At 40.6% G+C, this 20097-nt stretch overlaps 2 protein-coding genes and 1 long non-coding RNA gene across 4 annotated transcripts in view; 2 read left to right on the top strand and 1 right to left on the bottom strand.

Annotated features, from left to right (window-relative positions):
• tmf1 (TATA element modulatory factor 1) overlaps window positions 1–10217 on the top strand; it is a 104439-nt gene extending 94222 nt beyond the window's left edge. For both annotated transcript variants that reach the window (XM_087994432.1, XM_087994430.1), the window contains exon 17: window positions 7194–10217. In XM_087994432.1, the coding sequence (XP_087850558.1) occupies window positions 7194–7337 (144 nt within the window). In that variant the 3' untranslated portion in view covers window positions 7338–10217. The remainder of the gene's footprint in view (window positions 1–7193) is intronic.
• Window positions 10218–12098: 1881 nt separating this feature from the next.
• LOC148147964 (uncharacterized) lies at window positions 12099–20080 on the bottom strand. The gene is made up of 3 exons (XR_015759417.1): window positions 19993–20080; window positions 17069–17242; window positions 12099–14916 (listed from the first exon to the last, which is right to left on the bottom strand). It is a non-coding gene; the product is annotated as an uncharacterized LOC148147964 (long non-coding RNA).
• Window positions 19945–20097, top strand: part of eogt (EGF domain-specific O-linked N-acetylglucosamine (GlcNAc) transferase) — a 62683-nt gene continuing 62530 nt past the window's right edge. The window contains exon 1 of the mRNA XM_043708316.2: window positions 19945–20069. The gene's annotated coding sequence lies outside the window, so the exon portion shown is untranslated. The remainder of the gene's footprint in view (window positions 20070–20097) is intronic.

Here is a 20097-nt window from a genome sequence, read left to right as displayed (position 1 = left end):
GTGCTGGAAAAGGGAATCTGTTGTGCATTCCCACTCCTGATCGCTATCCTGGGAGACCTCTGGTGGAAGGGCTTGTGTGTGAATCTTAGTAAGTACAGGGTCAGACATTTCAGTGCAAAGCTTTTTGATTCCCACTGCCAAGACTATCAAATGAGTAATAATGGGTATCAAATGACTATCAAATGGGTAATGTACTTGATACCCTGAATGTTATCCAATCAATTCGTTTGGCACAATAGATAGAAAGGAAATGGAAGGTCGAACTTAGCAGGAGTAAACTAAAAATTCTTTGCAGAGGGACAAATGTGAGCTAGTTAAGTTTCAAAGGGCTTGTTCTTTTAAGTTTTTACTTGATTTATGCTGTACGATTTTGGCAGAAGGTAAGAGTATTCAAGTATTGTAGTTTCTCTCATATCCAATCTTTACTTGAATGTATCAATTTTTTGAAACACATTTTTAAAATTTTTGTTTATTTTACTCTTTGGTTCCTACCAGTTCACATCTTCACAGTGACCAGATGAATTCTTGCAAGTTGGCATCACATACCTACTGTTCTTTTTCAGCACAGCCTATTTAGACCATAAGACATAGGAGTGGAAGTAAGGCCATTCGGCCTATTGAGTCCACTCCGCCATTTAATCATGGCCAACGGACATTTCAACTCCACTTACCCGCACTCTCCCCGTAGCCCTTAATTCCTTGCAAGATCGAGAATTTATCAATCTCTGCCTTGAAGACATTTAATGTCCCGGTCTCCACTACACTCCACGGCAATAAATTCCATAGGCCCACCACTCTCTGGCTGAAAAAATGTCCCCTCATTTCCATTCTAAATTTACCCCCTTTAATTCTTCGGCTGTGCCCACGGGTCCTAGTCTCCCCACCTCATGGAAACAACTTCCCAGCGGCCACCCTTTCTAAGCCACACATTATCTTGTAAGTTTCTATTAAATCTCCCCTCAACCTTCTAAACTCTAATGAATACAATCCTAGGATCCTCAACCGTTTATCGTTTGTTAGGCTTACCATTCCAGGGATCATACGTGTGAATCTCTGCTGGACACGCTGCAGTGTCAGTATCTCCTTCCTGAAGTGTTGGGCCCAAAATTGGACACAGTATTCTAAATGGTGCCTAACTAAAGCTTTATAAAATCTCAGAAGCACATCGCTGCTTTTGTATTCCAACCCTCTTGAGATAAATGACAAAATTACGTTCGCTTTCTTAATCACTGACACAACCTATAAGTTAACCTTTAGACAATCCTGGATTAGCACTCCCACATCCCTTTATACTTTGGCTTTATGAATTTTCTCACCGTTTAGAAAATAGTCCATGCCTGTATTCTTTTCTCCAAAGTGCAAGACCTCGAATTTGCTCACGTTGAATTTCATCAGCCATTTCCTACACCACTCTCCTAAACTGTTTAAATCTTTTTGCAGCCTCCCCACCTCCTCAGTACTACCTGCCTGTCCACCTAACTTTGTATCAATGGCAAACTTTGCCAGAATGCCCCAGTCCCTTGATCCAGATCATTTATATATAAAGTGAACAGCTGGGGCCCTAACACTGAACCATGTGGGACACCGCTTGTCACCAACTGCCATTTCGAAAAAGAACCTTTTATCCCAACTCTCTGCCTTCTGTCGGACAGCCAATCCTCAATCCGTGCCAGTAGCTCACCTCTAACACCATGGGCCCTCACCTTACTTAGCAGCCTCTCATGAGACACCTTATCAAAGCCCTTTTGGAAGTCTAGATAAATGACATGCACTGGGTTTCCCTGGTCTAACCTATTTATTATCTCTTCAAAGAATTCTAACAGGTTTGTCAGGCATGACCTCCCCTTACTAAATCCACGCTGACTTGCTCTAATCTGACTCTGAACTTCCAAGAATTTAGAAATCTCATCCTTAACAATGGATTCAAGAATTTTACCAACAACCGAGGTTAGGCTAATCGGCCTATAATTTTCCATCTTTTGTCTTGATCCTTTCTTGAACAAGAGGGTTACAACAGCAATTTTTCAATCATGTGGGACTTTTCCTGACTCCAGTGACTTTTGAACGATCACAACCAACGCCTCTGCTATTTCCTCAGCCACGTCTCTCAGAACTCTAGAATGTAGCCCCTCGGAGGTCAGGAGATTAATACATTTTTAGACCTTTTAGCTTGTGTAGCACTTCCTCTTCTGTAATAGCTACTATACTCAACTCTACCCCCGACTCTCCTTAATTGTTGGGATATTTCTCATGTCTTCCATTGTGAAGACTGACCCAAAGTACTTTTTAAGTTCTTCAGCTATTTCCTTGTCTCCAACACTAGCCTTCCTGCAAGAATTTGGAGCAGCCCAATGTCTACTTTTGCCTCTTGTTTGTTTCTTATATATTGAAAGAAACTTCTACTATCATTTCTAATATTACTGGCTAGTCTACCTTCATAATTGAGACTCTCTTTAATTTCTTACTTTGTTATCCTGTGTTTGTTTTTGTCGTCTTCCCAATCTTCTGATCTCCCAGTGCTCTTGGCCAATTTATAGGATCTCTCTTTTCCTTTGATACGTTTCCTGAATTCCTTTGTCAGCCATGGCTGCCTAGTTCCCCACACCCCAATAATTCCTCCCACGATAGTCATTCTTTTCTTTGGGATGAACCTCTGTACTGTGTCCTCAATTACACACAGAAACTTCTGCCATTGTTGCTGTACTGTCTTCCCCACGAGGCTCTGCTTCCAGTCGACTTTCGTTAGTTCCTCATGATCACTGTGCCCTTGCCTTTCTGACATGCCCGATCTATTTCCCGGTACATCTTGCGCCCCTGGTCCTGACCACTGTTAGGAGGTCTGCACATAACTCCCATTCTGTTTTTTTTGTCTTTGTGGTTCCTCAACTCCACCCACATAGACTGCACATCATCTGACCCTATGTCATTCAGTGCCATAGATTTAATTTCATTGTTAACTAACAAGGAAACCCTGCCCCCTCTGCCCACCTCCCTGTCTTTTTGATAAGTAGTAAATCCTTGGATGTTTAACCACCATTCCTGAACCCCCTGCCTACCACATCATAATCATTTACGATGATTTGTGCCATTAATTCATCTACTTTGTTACGAATACTATTGGCATTCAGGTAAAGCGCCTTAATGCTAATTTTCTTATCCTCATGATTTCCATCATCTCTAGTAATATGTCCTAAGTTATCCTCCCTTTTTGCTTCATTCCTAGTCTGCCTTGAACCTAAACGCTGCACACATGCTAACCTTCTGCTTATTTTTCTTCTTGACTCCATACTTCTTGTCGCTTTCCCTTTCCTTTCCCCAACTCACAAGTTTAAAGTCTGAGTGACAACCCTATTTATCCTTTTCGCTAGAACACTGGTTCCAGATTGGTTCAGGTGGAGTCTGTCCCATCGGTACAGATCCCCCGTTTTCAAAACTGATGCCAATGTCCCATGAAATGGAATCCCTCTTTCCCACACCAATCCCTAAGCCACGTGTTTACTTCCCAATTTTCTTATTCCTAAGCCAATTAACATGTGGTTTGGGCAGTAATCCAGAGATTATGACCCTTGAGGACTTGTTCTTCAATTTCCTTCCTAGTGCTTGATAATCCCCAATCAGGTCCTCCTTCCTAGCCTGGCCTGTGTTAGTGCCAATGTGGACCACAACAACTGGATCTTCGCCCTCTCGTTGCAATATCCTTTCAATCTGTTTGGAAATGTCCTGCACCCTGGCACCACACCATATGGGACTCCCGATCCAGCTTGCAAAGGATACTATCTGTCCCCCTAATTATAGAATCCCCTATAACAGCTTTTTGCTCCCCCCCTCTTAAATGGCCTTCTGCACCATGGTGCTGTGGTCAGCTGGCTCATCCTGTCCACAGCACTTTTCCTCATCCATACAGGGAGCAAGAATCTCATACCTGTTGGACAAGGTCAAAGGCTGAGGCTCTTCCACTCCTGAACTCAGAATCCCCTTCCCTGCCTCACTTACAGTTACATTTTGTTGTCCCTGATCACTGACTGAATTTGAATTACTTAATCTACCGGGTGTGACTGCCTCCTGAAACAAAACGTCCAGGTAATTCTCCCCCTCCCGGATATGCCGCAGTGTTTGAAGTTCGGATTCCAGATCATCAATTCTGATCCCGAGTTCTTCCAGCAACCAACACTTGCTGCAGATGTGTACGCTGCCGTTCACAATGGGCCCTTCCTAATGAAGGGCTTTTGCCCAAAACGTCGATCTTCCTGCTCCTTGGATGCTGCCTGAACTGCTGTGCTTTTCCAGCACCACTCTAATCTAGATTACAACAGGATCTTGACCAAATGGGCCAATGGGCTGAGAAGTGGCAGATGGAGTTTAATTCAGATAAATGCGAGGTGCTGCATTTTGAAAAAGCAAATCTTAGCAGGACATATATACTTAATGATAAGGTCCTAAGGAGTGTTGCTGAACAAAGAGACCTTGGAGTGCAGGTTCATAACTCCTTGAAAGTGGAGTGGCAGGGAGATAGGATAGTGAAGAAGGTGTTTGGTGTGCTTTCTTTTATTGGTCAGAGTATTGAGTACAGGAGTTGGGAGGTCATGTTGTGGCTGTACATGACATTGGTCAGGCCACTGTTGGAATATTGCGTGCAATTCTGGTCTCCTTCCTATTGGAAAGATGTTGTGAAACATGAAAGGGTTCAGAAACGATTTACACGGATGTTGCCAGGGTTGGAGGATTTGAGCTATAGGGAGAGGCTGAACAGGCTGTGGCTGTTTTCCCTGGAGCGTTGGAGGCTGAGGGGTGACCTTATAGAGGTTTACAAAATTATGAGGGGCATGGATAGGGTAAATAGGCAAAGTCTTTGAGGGGCCCTATTCTCTCCCTAGTTACCCTTTTGTCCTTAATGTATTGGTAAAAATCCTTTGGATTCTCCTTAATTTTTTTTTATTTCAAAATATACTTTATTCATAGAAATAAATCTTGGGTACTTGTACAATTTGTCATGTCGTTCATAGATATATACATTGCATGTCTTAAAGAACAGATTGAATTACTCGAATTTACTGTTATCCTATTTACAGTTCCCTTTATTAACCATCCAGTCTCTTATTATTTAGCTGTGGCTTCAGCGGAACCCACCTACTGAGTGGGTGCCCTGTTATACGATAGCAAAGGAAACTTCTTTAACCCCCAGTTTATGGGGTTACCATTGTCCATTTGACTGTCCTGTCTCTGGGGTAGCTGTCTGCATCCCCATGGTGAGCACGAACTGCTGGACCTTCGCTGGGCTGAGGTAGCTATCCAGCTCATCACTGGGGTCATTTACCCGCTCCGGTGTCGTTGAGCCAAGGCATGGGTCCGCACCATCCAGTTCTGTGTCTGACAATGGGACTGTCAGAGGATCACAGCTCTCAGTTACCTGTAGTTGTGGGACAGTGGGTACCCCCTGGTTCTCACTGGGTGGAGGGTGGACTTCAGGGGGTCTGTTGTTTCCTGGTTGGGAGGAAATGCACTCCTCTTTATCTACGGCGCTCTGTCTCTTCTTCTGGTGGTGATGACGTTCTTTGCGCCCGTCTTCCCCATCCGAAGAGCTGTCCGTCCCTCCCTCGTGCAGCTGTCTTTTCCCCCTTTGCTGGGAGGCTTTGGGGGCCTGGCCGGATTTTCTCTTCCTGTTTTTAACAGGTATCCACTCCTCTGCCTGCTCGATTACCTCCTCCTCCATTGCTTCCATCTGCCCATCTAGAGCTAGGATCAGCTGCTGTGTCTCTCCGCTGGCTGCCACCTCCTCTACTCCAGCCTGTTCTTCTTTCTGGGTGCCACCAGACTCTGTTTCCCTGCTGTCTGGGTGGACGTTACTGGTCTTTGGGGGTCCACGGCTCGCATTGCCACCTCCAGCCATCTGTGCGTAAGTGGGGACCCCCCGTCTTGGGCAGGTCTTGTACACGTGGCCCGCCTCTCCGCACAGGTTGCAGCTCTTTTCTTCCTGACAGTCCTTAGTCAGGTGACCCTCCTGTTTGCAGTTCCTGCAGATGGTCACTTTGCAATCCGCCAGCACATGTCCCGACTTCCCGCAAGCTCGGCACACTTTCGGCTGCCCTGCATATGTCAGGTAGCCTCTGTTCCCTCCAATTGCGAAGCTCGAGTGTGGGTGGAGAATGTTCCCATTGTCATTGACTCTCAGAGTTACCCTGACCTGCCGCTTACTGGTCCAGATCCCAAAGGGGTCGATCACATCGGTGGCTTCTCCCTCAACTTGGACGTACCTTCCCAGGAAGGTCAGGACATCAGCCGCTGGAACATAGGGGTTGTACATATGGATTGTAACAACCCGACTCCTCTGTGCAGGAAGCACACACAATGGGGTTGCCGACAAGATGGAGAACAGCGGCTCCCCTTCCTTCTCCTTGAAGACCTTCAGGAGCTGTTCGCACTGCTTCACATTTCTGAAGGTCACATCAAAGTAGCCTGCCCCAGGGAAATCCTGCAGGCAGTACACGTCCGCGTCAGCGAACCCACAGCATCCCAGCAATACCTTCTTAATAAACAGGATGCGATCCACCGGTGTACGACCCTCTACCTTCTTCACAGTCACCCGGACTGTGTTTCGAACTCCCTGCCCAGGGCTGCGGACAGCTGATGAGGTCATAGCTCTGAGATTGGCTGGTCCTCCTTAGATATCGTGGTATCTCCCCTGCTTAATTCTATTTGCCAAAGCTGTCTCATTTCCCTTTGTTTTGCATGATATAGAGTAGTTTGACTAATTGACTTCCATATGGAACAGAACACCTTACAGTTACTTTAAACTAAAAAAAAGGATTTTGGCTATCTTAATATATTGAGGGATTTTGGTCTGGTCCATAACACCATACACTACAACTAGAAGAAAAAGGTACCCATTCCAGGGTCAGACTAGATCACTGACGCTCTAACTAATTAATATAAATAAATGTTTTGTGGGCCCAATGAACTTTGATGTCAATGAGCATGGTTGCGTTTTGCCTACAATGTAATTTTTGTCAGCTTACATTATAGCTAGGATTCTATTAAATGTGCATGATTTTTACCAAGTCCGACAATGTTTTACTACAACTTTTAAATATTCATGATTCTTTAAAATATCCAAAAGTTGCAAACTTGGCAAAAAAAATGTACCTGTTAATTGATTGTGCCAACTTATGACCAAGCTAATATAATTTGCTTTTCAGGATATTGATCAACGGTACAATACCATCCTTCAGATGTATGGTGAAAAAGCAGAGGAAGCTGAAGAACTGCGACTGGACTTGGAAGATGTGAAAAACATGTACAAAACCCAGATAGATGAATTGTTAAAACAGCGGCTAACCTGATTTGCTTTATCTCAGTAAACTTGACATTTTAGGTTTTTTTTCCCCCAGTTTCCCTGAATGTGAAATGCAATACTGCTGACAAGTATTTGGCATAAGGTGTGAATGTATGATTGTAAATATAAACTGTATTCTTTAGTGCTTTTTCTTAATCATTTGTTGCCTTGGAAACAAAAAAATGTACAGTATAATATAGCTCGGCTGAATAAAAATAGTGATGGCATGAGAGAAGTACATAATATGAAGGATTCAAGTGCAATATTTTGAGTAAACCGGATTTGCAGCTGACCCTGCAGATGAACATATAACATTCTGAAAAATTCAGTTTTCTGGACAGAATTGTACTTCTGAACACTAGATGGACCAGTTTTATGGCAAACTCAATTGCCTGAACTCAGGCTTTAAGTTTCACAAAACATTATCTGCTAGGGGAAAGTGATTCAATAAATAAAATATCCAAATACTATGCTACGCCGGTAGATTCTTTATGTAAGTAAATTAAAAATAAATGCAGAGTAAAGCATGTTTCATTTTATTGAATATTCTAGTTATTACTAAATTCTAAGTGCAAAGATTTTACAGCTACATGGGTTGGACACTTAAACAAATGAGGTTGAAGTGATAAAGATACTGTATTGCTGATAATAGGTTAAAAGTAAAAAAATTCCTTTTGGCCTACTTTTGCTAATAGTTACATATACATTATACAATTTTAAAACTCCATTGTGATCTGTGTAGGACAAGTACATAGTAACATTAATAGATCTTTCTTGGTGCTATATTCTGTGCATTGAAAAAATATTAAAAATGCTTTATTTAAAATTTTCTATAACTTGAATTCGTAATTTGAGCTATTATACTTTCAAACAGTAAGTTTAAAATGTAAATAATTTGTGTAATATTGTTGGGGTTTAGGATAATAAAGTCTCTTAACTGAATTACTATCTTGTACTCTGATTTCGATGAATTCAGGATCTTTGATTTGTTGTAATGCTTGGGTGCGGAAAAAGCTACATTTATTCAAGAAAGCTAAAAGGCTTAAATTTATTTTTATTAGTATAGTTTTAAAACTAGGAACAAACAGTAATTTTGTATATTTTTCAGGCCAGTAAAGCAAGCAACCTGTTTCCTTCATCCCTGTTTTTCAGTCTGTTTGTGAACAATATATCTCAAAACTATCGGCTAGATTTTAGCAAAATGTGGGACGTACATTATCTTAGCAAGTTTGAGAAGATTTGTAGCTCTGGTTGAGGTTCTGGATGTAGGTTTGCTTGCTGAGCTGGAAGGTTTGTTTTCAGACGTTTCGTCACTAGACTAGGTAACAGCTTCAGTGAACCTCTGTGTGAAGCACTGGTGATGTAGCCCGCTTTCTATTCTAGCGGGCTACACCACCATGCTTCATCCGGATGCTCACTGAAGATGTTACCTAGTGTGGTGACGAAATGTCTGAAAATGAACCTTCCAGCTTAGCGAGCAAATCTACATCCAATACATTATCTGTGTTCCAAGGAAATACTGATTCATTGTTAATGAAATTGTGGTTTTGGGTCCAAATCCCAGAAATTTATTTTAAAGGATCCATTATCTTTGTGAGAGAGAGAGAGCACAACTTTACAAATGTATTTTTAATTTAAAATGTTGGCTATTTTAAAAGATCATGGATTGTCTCAGTTGCTGCAATGGGATTAGTTGCAGCTATCAAAATATGAGCTGGCTTTTCAGAGAAAGTTGTTGGATATGGATTGGCATGAAGCCTTCTCAGTGACCTGAAAAGGTCTTAATAAAAATATTTCATTTTCTCGCTTTGGAGTTACAAACAATCAACCAAACAAGGAAAAGCCTTAAGGAAGAGCTGAGTAACTGAATTAACACACAGTTATAGGGGTTATAGCTCTACTGAGTATCCTCTTGTTTGTAGCTGTATTGATCCAGCTACAATGACAAAATGTGATACAGTACAGTTGACTTGCCTTTCTTTTCTAGTTAACCACCTCCATTCTCCAAACGAAATCCCAATCCTAATATTGCTACAAATCAGACATCAAAGCTGATTAAGTAAGCAAAAACATCTTTGATTCCATCCTTCAGTGCCAAGATATATAGCAAATACAATTGTGCTTATTGACATCAAAGTCGATTGGCCCTACAGAACATTTGTTTAACTGACCAACACAGCATCAGTGTTCTGATCTGGAATTGGTAGATTTTTCATCGTTGTCTATACTGCAGTGGTGAAGTGCTAGCAAGCACGTGTCTGAGTTTCAACCTGGAAACTTTATTTCCAATATTTATTTGTTTCTGGAGGAGTTGAATGTATAAATTGAGCAGTGTGAACTATCAACGTATATATCCTGATATAGTTTTTTAAATTCAAGTTCAATTGATTTATACGTTTGATTATGATTGTCAGAATGCTTAGTGACAGAAATATTTGTACTATGATTCTATGACTTCATTCCTATTTTATGTTTTTGATGACTAAATTGTTGCAAAACTAGAAACGTTGAGTACATTTACTTTTGATTTATTCATAGGATATTAAATATTGTTAACATAGACATATTTGGTCATTTCCCTCATACTTTACAACTTCAGCATTGAAATGACACCACATAGACATTTGAAAGATGTATGGAAGAAATTACAGCATGCCTATTTTGAGAATTACTTGGGATAATCATCCTGATATTGGCAAAGATTATTTTTTCTGAAGGTTCCAGTAATTTGGTAATTTCTTTGCTCTGTGATATGCACAATTTGATTTGTTAATATTTGGTTGTGGAACAGCATAATGGTTTCTTCTAGCATGTTATTAATGTGCCATATTTTCACTTTCACGTCCTTACTATCAATGGCATTAAATAAACCACAAAGTGAGTTTTATTTACAATGACTATTATTGATTTTCCAAGTTGATTTTTTTAAAGAGCTTCCTTCAATAAACTTTTTTTAAAATGTTCATTTCCTTAGGGTTCTGCTTTAAAATATTTGTAAGAATTTTCTCTGTATGATAACCTAGTTGGACCGATGGACCATATGATGCACCATTGATTTATAGGATACGTAGCTCAGGTGCACAGCATAGGTGACTCTGTTCTATCTATACTCTGTACATGATGTAGTAATATTCATTCTCATGATTCAGAACGAAACATTTTGTTTCATGCTCAGAATCATACAAAACAGGAGAAGGTAATTGACCCATTATGCCTTTTGCTCTAAATCTTTCCACTTAGTATCAAAGTTGCAGCCTGTGTGCAACATGTGTTTGTCATAGAAGGTTGAACAGGTGCTGGGAAGAATTGAGAAGTATGGCTATTTTTAATTGAGCTTCTGCAGCCTCCTGCATCTCACTCAGAAAATTTGAAGACCATGAGAAACACCAGAATGAGGATCAGAATACATGGTTAAACAGTATGTGGGCTTGGATATAGCATAAAATTGAGTAATGGCTTTAATAATAATATTATACTGATTTTAAAAATATCTATTATAGAAAAGTTGGACAACCACTGTGGGGAATGTTAAATATTTTCAATGCTAGAATACTTTTATTAGCTGGAATGCTATATGTAGAATTACAGGTATGGTGGTGGACCATGTAGTTTTAATAACCTGGATTAGATCACTTCAGGTTTTACGTGCATCCAAGTTAAATAAAAATTGTATAACAGTATTTTTTGCAAACCAGTGTTACTTCTACCAATAAATTTTGTTTTGTTTGATCTGATGGCAGCTCGGCCAGCTATTAATTGATTTAGAATTCAGTCAATGACACGCATTTGATTGTAGTCAAGTAGATATTTAAATGAAATAATGTGTCAATTGGGAGGTTATTATTCACTAACCAAAGGAGTTACTGTTTAAAAAAAATCAGGTTGTAAGTTTGCTAGATGAGCTAGTAGATTTGTTCTCAGATGTTTCATTGTAGTAACATCATCAGTGAGCCTCTGATGAAGCATTGGTGTTCTGTTGTTCTTGCTATTTATCTGTCTTGGTCTGTTGTGATGGGTGATATCACTTCTGGTTCTGTTTCTGAGGGGTTGGTAAATGGGGTCCAAGTCAATATGTTTGTTAATGGAGTCCCGGTTTGAATGCCAGGTCTCCATGCATGTCTTTCTTTAGCCTGTCCCAAGATGGATTTATCTAAGTCTCTGAGTTTCCGTGTTATTGCTGTGTGTGAGCTTGGCCAGTTTCTTGTAAGGCTAGTCATTTCTTTGTCTTTGTGGGCTACCATGATGCCTAGGGGCCGGACTAGTCTGGTCGTCATCTCCGAGATATCTTTGTATGGCAAGGTGGCATCATGGTAGCCCGCAAACCTACCACCACACTGAAACAGCTCCTGATGAATTTAAAGGACCCCACATCAACAACCAGCAAAACAAATGTCATATACTAATACACTACAAGTACTGCAACAAACAGTACAAACGGGTTAGAAACTGGCCATGTGGATACATGAGCACCAACTAGCCAACAAAAGACATGACCAACTATCAATAGTATCCCTACACACAGATGAAGAGGGACACCAGTTCAACTGGGACAATACATCCATCCTGGGACAGGAAAAGACATGTACGGGAATTCCTGGAGGCCTGGCAGTGAAACCAAAACTCCATTAACAAACAGATTGATTTGGACTCCATTTACCAATCTCTCAGAAATAGAACTGGAAGTGATATCATCCGTCACAACAGACCAAGACAGATAAATAGCAAGCACAACAGAACACCAACACTTCATTAGAGACTCACTGATGATGTTACCTAGAGAACAAATCTACCAGCTCACCAAGCAAACTTACAACCTGATCCACAACCTGAGCTACAAATCCTCTCTCAAATTGCAATTAAAAAATAGTATATGCTCAGCCAGTTTAGCAACACTAAAGCCATACCGCACTTGGATAATACACTGGAAGTCAAGCCCTGTTATTTCTGGAGTTGTACAAAAGTTAAAGATATTTTCCAAATATGGAAAATTCCCCAATTTACTTGCCTTTAAGACCCAGGTTAACGGACCAGATTCCTGTATTCAACCAGAATTACTTTTTATTACAAATAAATGGATTCTGGATGCAGGTAAACAGCTATTAACTACTGACGTATAATTCTAATGATTAAAACTCTAACTCCCTGTTATAATCTCCCTACATATCCATACAGATAGACACAAAATAAAAGTGTAATAAGTAGAGGGAAATCTGGGAAGGCAGTTCAATGTCCTTATCCACAGGGTTCACTGTGTGATGAATGGGTGGCACAGTGGCAAGCTTTGCTACATCACAATGCCAGGGTACCAGGTTTGATTCCAGCCTTGGGTATCTATCTGCATGGAGTTTCCACATTCTCCCAGTGTCTGTGTGGGATTCTGCTGGGTGATCCAATTTCCTCCCACAGTCCACGGATGTGCAGGGTAAGTGGATTGGACATACTAAATCTCCCCAAAGTATCTAGAGATGTGCAAGCTGTGTATATTAGCCATGGTAAACGCAGAGTGATGGGGATGGGGTCGATTTGGGTGGGATGCTCTTGGATGTTCCGTACAGACGTAATGGGCTGAATGGCCTCTTTTTGCACCTGTGGGGATTCTATGATTCTAATCTATGATCCTTTTGCTATTTATTGATCTGCCTCCAAGTGTTTTTTTATATCCGTGCAGGAGACACAAAGCAACTGGTTCAAAAATTATAAAGTCTCTGACTAATTGGCTAAAAGCCACAGCTTAATGCAACTGGTGAGGGAAAATAAATTGTTTAGCTTTTACTGTTAAGTGGAAAGAAAAGTATACTATCGCTCCTTCAGATGATCTGAAGGTTTCGGGCTATATCATTCACACCCACGTGCTGTTCAGCTAGCTGGGATTAGTAAAGCATGATTTACCCTTTATAGATGGGAGATCTCTGTCTTTGAATAAATGTCTTCAAATGCCTGTTGATTTGTTTCTAATCCTTATTTACTATTGATGTTAAACCAACCAGTTTAAATCACTAGTGACATATAAGGTATTGGCTCTGAAGGAGTTTCTGTTCATGTTGAATTGAACCCCACCCAATATGATGATGTTACACAGTCTTTGGATTGAGTTATGCACAAGTATCCAAAAGGAGCAGACATACTCTGTCTCAGTCCAGAGAGTCCTTTGTAATTCTGTCTGACCAGGCATGTAAATTACATCGATTGCTATTGATCAATACATTAGGTTGCTAAGAGAAGTGCTTCTTCTGTTTAGAGGCTCTATCCCTGACCACTGATAATTCGACAGACCCTGGACCCCACATAGAAAACAAAAGAGATCCCCCATCACGGCCTGTCTGTCTTGTTCAAGGCTTATTAACAGAATTGAAGAGGTTGGTGGCAGTGAAATATTCATGCCACAATGATCATACAACCTCTACAGTGTGGAAACAGGCAATTTGGCCCACTGATTTCATACTGACCCTCCAAAGGGCGTGCTACCCAGACCTACCTCATCCCTGTAACTGTGCATTTCCTAAGGCTAATCCATTTCCAAGCCTGCACACTGTGGGCAATTTAGAATGGCAATCCATCAACCTGCACATCTTTGGACTGTGTGAGGAAACTGGAGCACCCGGAGAAAACCCACATAGATATAGGGAGAAAGTACAAACTTCTCACAGACAGTCGCCTGAGGATGGAATCGAACTGGACCCGGGTCCCTGGTGCTGTGAGTGGCAGTGCTAAGCACTGTGCCATTGTGCCACCCAGAAATGAATATTAAGGCAAAATAAGCAGGCCAGACTAAGCAGTTTCCTTCCTTAAAGGACCTGCGTGAAGTAGAAGGCTTTCTCTTGACAATCAATAATGGTTTCATGGTCATGATTAGTTTGTTACTTTCAGATTTCTATGGAATTCAAATGCCATCATTTATCACGACAGGCTTTGAACTCAGGTCCAAGAATATTACCTAGATCCCTGGATTAATAACCTAGTAATAATATCATTAAGCCATTGTCCCCACATGGTGGTTTCTGAAAAAATGACAAAATGTATTTACCAATTCTTCAGTAAGGGTGACACATTTTTCTCTTTCTAATCATCTGACATGGCATTTTCCCTGTTTCTTGGGAAGATTGAAAGATTATGGCACACATTTTTGCTATCTCTACCTCATTTTCTTTAGCACTTGGGATGCAACCCACCTGGACCAGCAATTAATCTATGTAGATTAATAAATAAGGTTTAGAAACAAATAGCAAGCAACCTTCCTATATATTCTATTAATATTCCTTACTATTTCTGCTTCTGATGTTTTATCATCCTTCCTATAAATAAACACTAAATAAGGTGCTAATTTTGGTATTCTGATTTTACCTTGCACATATCACCCACTTTGTCCATACCAGGCTTAATCTTCACTTTTATTACCATTTACAATTTAAATGATCATTGAAGATTTTGCTTCTCATTTATATTAACTGCATATTTATTCTCATCTTCTCCCTTTGCCAGTCTTATTTTCCTCTTCACGTCCTCTCTCAACTTATTGAATTTGGCTTGGTTCCTGCTTGAAGAATTCACCTGATATGCATCTCTCACATCTTTGCAGAAATAGGTTGCTGAAATTAACAGATATATGACACCTACATTAAATTGCATCTGAGTGTGAAATTAGGAATCTTCAAATAAATTTCAGAAAATGATGTAATCACAGTGGTACTATTTTGAGGGCATGTGTGGGGAGACATGGTTTGTCATTTTCCAGCTTTGAATTAGTCACTTTTATATTGTATTCACTGTATTAAGTGACAAGGTCAAGGAATCCATATTAACATTAACATGTAGCTTCTGTAGCCAGTTCAGGTCATTAACTACACATACAAAAAAAGTCAAAGCCAGTCACTAAATAGATAATTATAAAAGTAATTAAGTTTTAAATAGTGAATTTATGTAAGTAATAAGTATACTAGAAAGACTTATTTTAAAATAAATACAAAAATTTGAATTAACCTAAAAGATGCTGATATAGCAGAAACTGTTCAGACAACAGAATTTTTTTTAGTTCTATACAAAACAGTATTGTCTTCGCGAAGCCTGAATAGAGTACTAGAATTGAGTATTCACAATCAGCTTAAGATTGGTAAAGGAAGACTCTTCTCATTCATACATGATACATACTTGTTCATTTGGACTGTATACCATCAATTGAAAAATTAGAAAATTTTCATAAGCACAATGATGAACATGAGCCCACTGCCAATTGACAGAAAAGAACAAATTAAATTTACATAACAATAACTAGACTGACCCAATCAATATCAACAATTTGTAGTATCCCTCCATCTGATCCAGAGACCTGGGTTCAAGTCCCATCTGCTCCAGCTATGTGACACAATACCTCCTAACAGGTTGATTTAAATAAACTTGCCTGACTCATGGGCCAATGGGCTGAGGAGTGGCGGAGGGAATTTAATTTAGATAAGTACGAGGTGCTGCATTTTGGGAAAGCAAATCTTAGCAGAACTTATACACTTAATGGTAAGGTCCTAGGGAATGTTGCTGAACAAAGAGACTTTGGAGTGCAGGTTCATAGCTCCTTGATAGTAGAATTGCAGGTAGATAGGATAGTGAAGAAGGCGTTTGGTATGCTTTCCTTTATTGGTCAGAGTATTGTGTACAGGAGTTGGGGGGTCCTGTTGTGGCTGTACAGGACATTGGTAGGCCACTTTTGGAATATTGCATGCGATCCTTTCTATCGAATGATATTGTGAAACTTGAAAGGGTTCAGAAACGATTTACAAGGATGTTGTCAAGGTTGGAGGATTTGAGCTATAGGGAGAGGTTGAATAGACTAGGGCTGTTTTCCCTGGAGCGTCGGAGGCTGAGGGATGTCCTTACAGAAGTTTATAAAATCATGAGGGGTATGAATAGGATAAATAGACAAAGTCTCTTCCCTGGGGTGGGGGAGTCCAGAACTAGAGGGCATAGGTTTAGGGCAAGAGGAGAAAGATATAAAAGAGACCTAAGGGGCAACTTGTTCACGCAGAGGGTGGTATGTGTATGGAATAAGCTGCCAAAGGAAGTGGTGGAGGCTAGTACACTTACAACATTTAAAAAGCATCTGGTTGGGTATCTGATAAGGAAGAGTTTGGAGGGATATGGGCTGGGTGCTGGCAGGTGGGACTAGATTGGGTTAGGATATCTGGTCAGCATTGACGAGTTGGACCGAAGGGTCTGTTCCCGTGCTGTGCATCTCTATGACTCTATGACCCCTTGATGTGATGTTCATCTAAGAATTAAAACTTTTTGCTAGCCAAGTATTAAATATTTTTAAGGTAAGAATATGTCAATCTCTGCAAGTGAATCATAGAATCCCTATAATGCAGTTTGAGTTTGCACTAACCCTCTGGAGAGCATCCCAGCCAAACCCACCTCATCCCCATAACTCCCCATTTCCCATGGCTAATCCACATAGCTTGCACATCCCTGGACACCATGGGGAAATTTACATGGACAATCCAGTTAACCAGCACAACACTTTGGAAGGAAACTAAAACACCCAGAGGAAACCCATGCAGACACAGGGAGAATGTGCAAACTCCACACAGACAGTTCCCCAAGACTGGAATGGAACCTGGGCCCTTGGTGCTATGAGGTAACAGCGCTAACTGTGTGCTGCCCAACTGGATAAAATTGTAAGTTACTATTGTCAGGGTAAGTATGCCTTTTACCTTTCACAATCTGAAATTCACTATTCAATCATGTTTCTACCTTAATTGGTTAAGATGTGTATAAGCTGAAATTGTGTTGCTGGAAAAGCGCAGCAGGTCAGGCAGCATCCAAGGAGCAGGAGAATCGACGTTTCAGGCATGAGCCCTTCTTCAGGAATCCTGAAGCAACACATTTTCAGCTCTGATCTCCAGCATCTGCAGTCCTCACTTTCTCCTAGAAGATGTGTATAAACAAAGTAAACATTTTCCCTCTTTATTCATATTTCTTGCAAATTGTCTGGAGTACAAAGAAAATTGACAAAATATTTAATTTTTTCAGCAACATGCAAGAAGATTTATTTCATTACTTACAAATTGAAGTGGCTCAAATTAAGAGGAAACAAATTAAATATCTGAAAATAAAATTACATGTGCCTTTCATAAAGCTTTGAAAGGTGACATATAAAGATACGGCAAGATAAAGTGCATACATACAAGGCCTTTGTAAGGAAGGCAGTGAAACATTTATAATTCACTACTTAAGACTCAGCTTTAAAGTATTGCACATCTATCTGAACACGGCACTTTGACAGAAAGTTTGGAATAATTATGATTGTTTTACATCAGAACATAAAGAGCAGGAGTAGGCCCTTTGAGCCCGCTCCAGCATTCAATAAGATCACATCTGATCTTTTTGTAGCCTCAGCTCCTCTTACCGAAAATCTCACCATAACTCTTAATTCCTTTACTGTTCAAAAAATTCAATGAGGAAGCCTCAACTACTTCACCGGGCAGGGAATTCCACAGATTCACAACCCTTTGGGTAAAAAAGTTCCTCCTTAATTTAGTCCTGAATCCTCTAATTTTGAGTATATGCCCAAGATGTTTCACCCGCCAGTAAAAACATCTTCCCTGCTACTATCATATCTATTCCCTTCATAATTTTATGTTTCTATAAGATTTCCCCTTCATTCACCTAAATTCCAATGAATATAATCCCAGTCTACTCAGTCTCTCCTCATAAGCCAACCCTCTCAACTCCGAAATCAACCTGATGAATCTTCTCTGTACCCCCTCCAGTGCCCATACATCCTTTCACAAGGAAGGAGACCAAAACTGTGCACTGTACTCCAGGTGTGGCCTCACCAGCATCCTACAGACCTGTAACATGACCTTCCTGCTTTTAAACTCAATCCCTCTAGCAATGAAGGACAGAAGTCCATTTGCCTTCTTAATTTACACCTGAAAAACCAACCTTCTGTGATTCATGCACAAGGACACCTAGGTCCCTCTGCATAGCAGCATGCTGCAATTCTTTACTGTTCAAATAATATTCCTTAGAATAGGGAAATTACATGGAGATTTGCTTGAAGTAATCAAAATAATGTGGGGGTTTTGACAGAATAAGTCGAGAGAAAAAAAATCATTTCTCTGGTCGGTAACAAAAGTTATAGAGTTGTACAGCATGGAAACAGACCTTTTGGTCCATGCAGACCAAATATCCTAAATTAACCTAGTCCCATCAGCCAGCACTTGGACCATATCTGTCTAAACCCCTCCTATTCATGTACCCATCCAGATACCTTTTAAATGTTGTAATTGTACCAACCTCCACCACTTCCTCTGGCAGCTCATTCCATACACGCACCACCCTCTGCGTGAAAAAGTTGTCTGTTAGGTTCCTTTTAAATCCAGCCCCCCCTTATCCTAAACCTATGCCATCTAGTTCTGGACTCCCCCAATCCAGCGAAAAGAACTTGTCTATTTACTCTATCCATGCCCCTCAAGATTTTATAAACCTCTATAAGGTCACCCCTCAGCTTCTGACGCTCCAGGGAAAACAGCCCCAGCCTGTTCAGGTTCTCCCTACACCTCAAATGCTCCAATCCTGGCAACATGCTTGTAAATCTTTTCTGAACCCTTTCAAGTTTCACAACATCCATCCTGTCAGAGGGAGACCAGAATTGCACACAATATTCCAAAAGTGGCCTAACCAATGTCCTGTATAGCCACAACGTAACTTCCAACTCCCATAACAATGCTCTGACCAATAAAGGAAATTAATACTAAACACCTTCTTCACTAACCTATCTATCTGAGACTGAACTTTCAAAGAACTATGAATCTTCACTCTGAGATCTCTTTGTTCAGCAACACTCCCCAGGATCTTACCATTAAGTGTATAATAAGTCCTGTCCTGATTTGCTTTTCCAAAATGCAGCACCTTACATTTATCTAAATTAAATTCCATCTGCCACTCCTCAGCCCATTGGCCCATTTGATCAAGATCTAATTAGATTAAATTAGATTACTTACAGTGTGGAAACAGGCCCTTTGGCCCAACAAGTCCACACCGTCCTGCCGAAGCACAACCCACCCATACCCCTACATTTACCCCTTACCTAACACTACGGGCAATTTAGTATGGCCAATTTACCTGACCTGCACATCTTTGGACTGTGGGAGGAAACCGGAGCACCCAGAGGAAACCCACGTCGACATGGGGAGAACGTGTAAACTCCACACATCAGTCGCCTGAGGCGGGAATTGAACCCGAGTATCTGGTGCTGTGAGGCAGTAGTGCTAACCACCATGCCACCCATCTGGTGGTAACCTTATTGGCTGTCCACTACACTTCCAATTTTGGTGTCATCTGCAAACTTACTAACTATACCTCTTATGTTCACATCCAAATCATTTATATAAATGATGAAAAGCAGTGGACCTGGCATCTATAGCTTTAAAATAATGGAAGGAAGTGGAAATGAAGCGTTTTTCTTTTCACTATTGTTACCATGTGAAACTGGAAGTAGAGTCACAAAGAATCTCAAAAATCCCAACGTATTTGAACAGTATGGAGATTCATTTGGACTCGAAACGTTAATTCGCTTTCTCTCTCCACAGTAACTGCCAAGCCCACTGAATTTCTCTAGCATTTTGACTGCATTTGAAAAGTTCAGTGATTTCTGGAGGAAATGATTAAACCTGTAATCGTAGGTTGCAGGTTTAAACCTGATCTGGCCGCTTCCGTTCTGCAAAGTTCTCAGATTCCCTTTGTGAAGGTGACAAAAATCCATTGCACACTTTCTT

Source organism: Chiloscyllium plagiosum, unplaced genomic scaffold (genome assembly GCF_037043375.1).
Source record: "Chiloscyllium plagiosum isolate Xiang-an unplaced genomic scaffold, Cpla_swu_hap1 HiC_scaffold_14, whole genome shotgun sequence".
Classification (NCBI taxonomy): domain Eukaryota; kingdom Metazoa; phylum Chordata; class Chondrichthyes; order Orectolobiformes; family Hemiscylliidae; genus Chiloscyllium; species Chiloscyllium plagiosum.
This window is presented reverse-complemented; position numbering and strand designations above follow the sequence as displayed.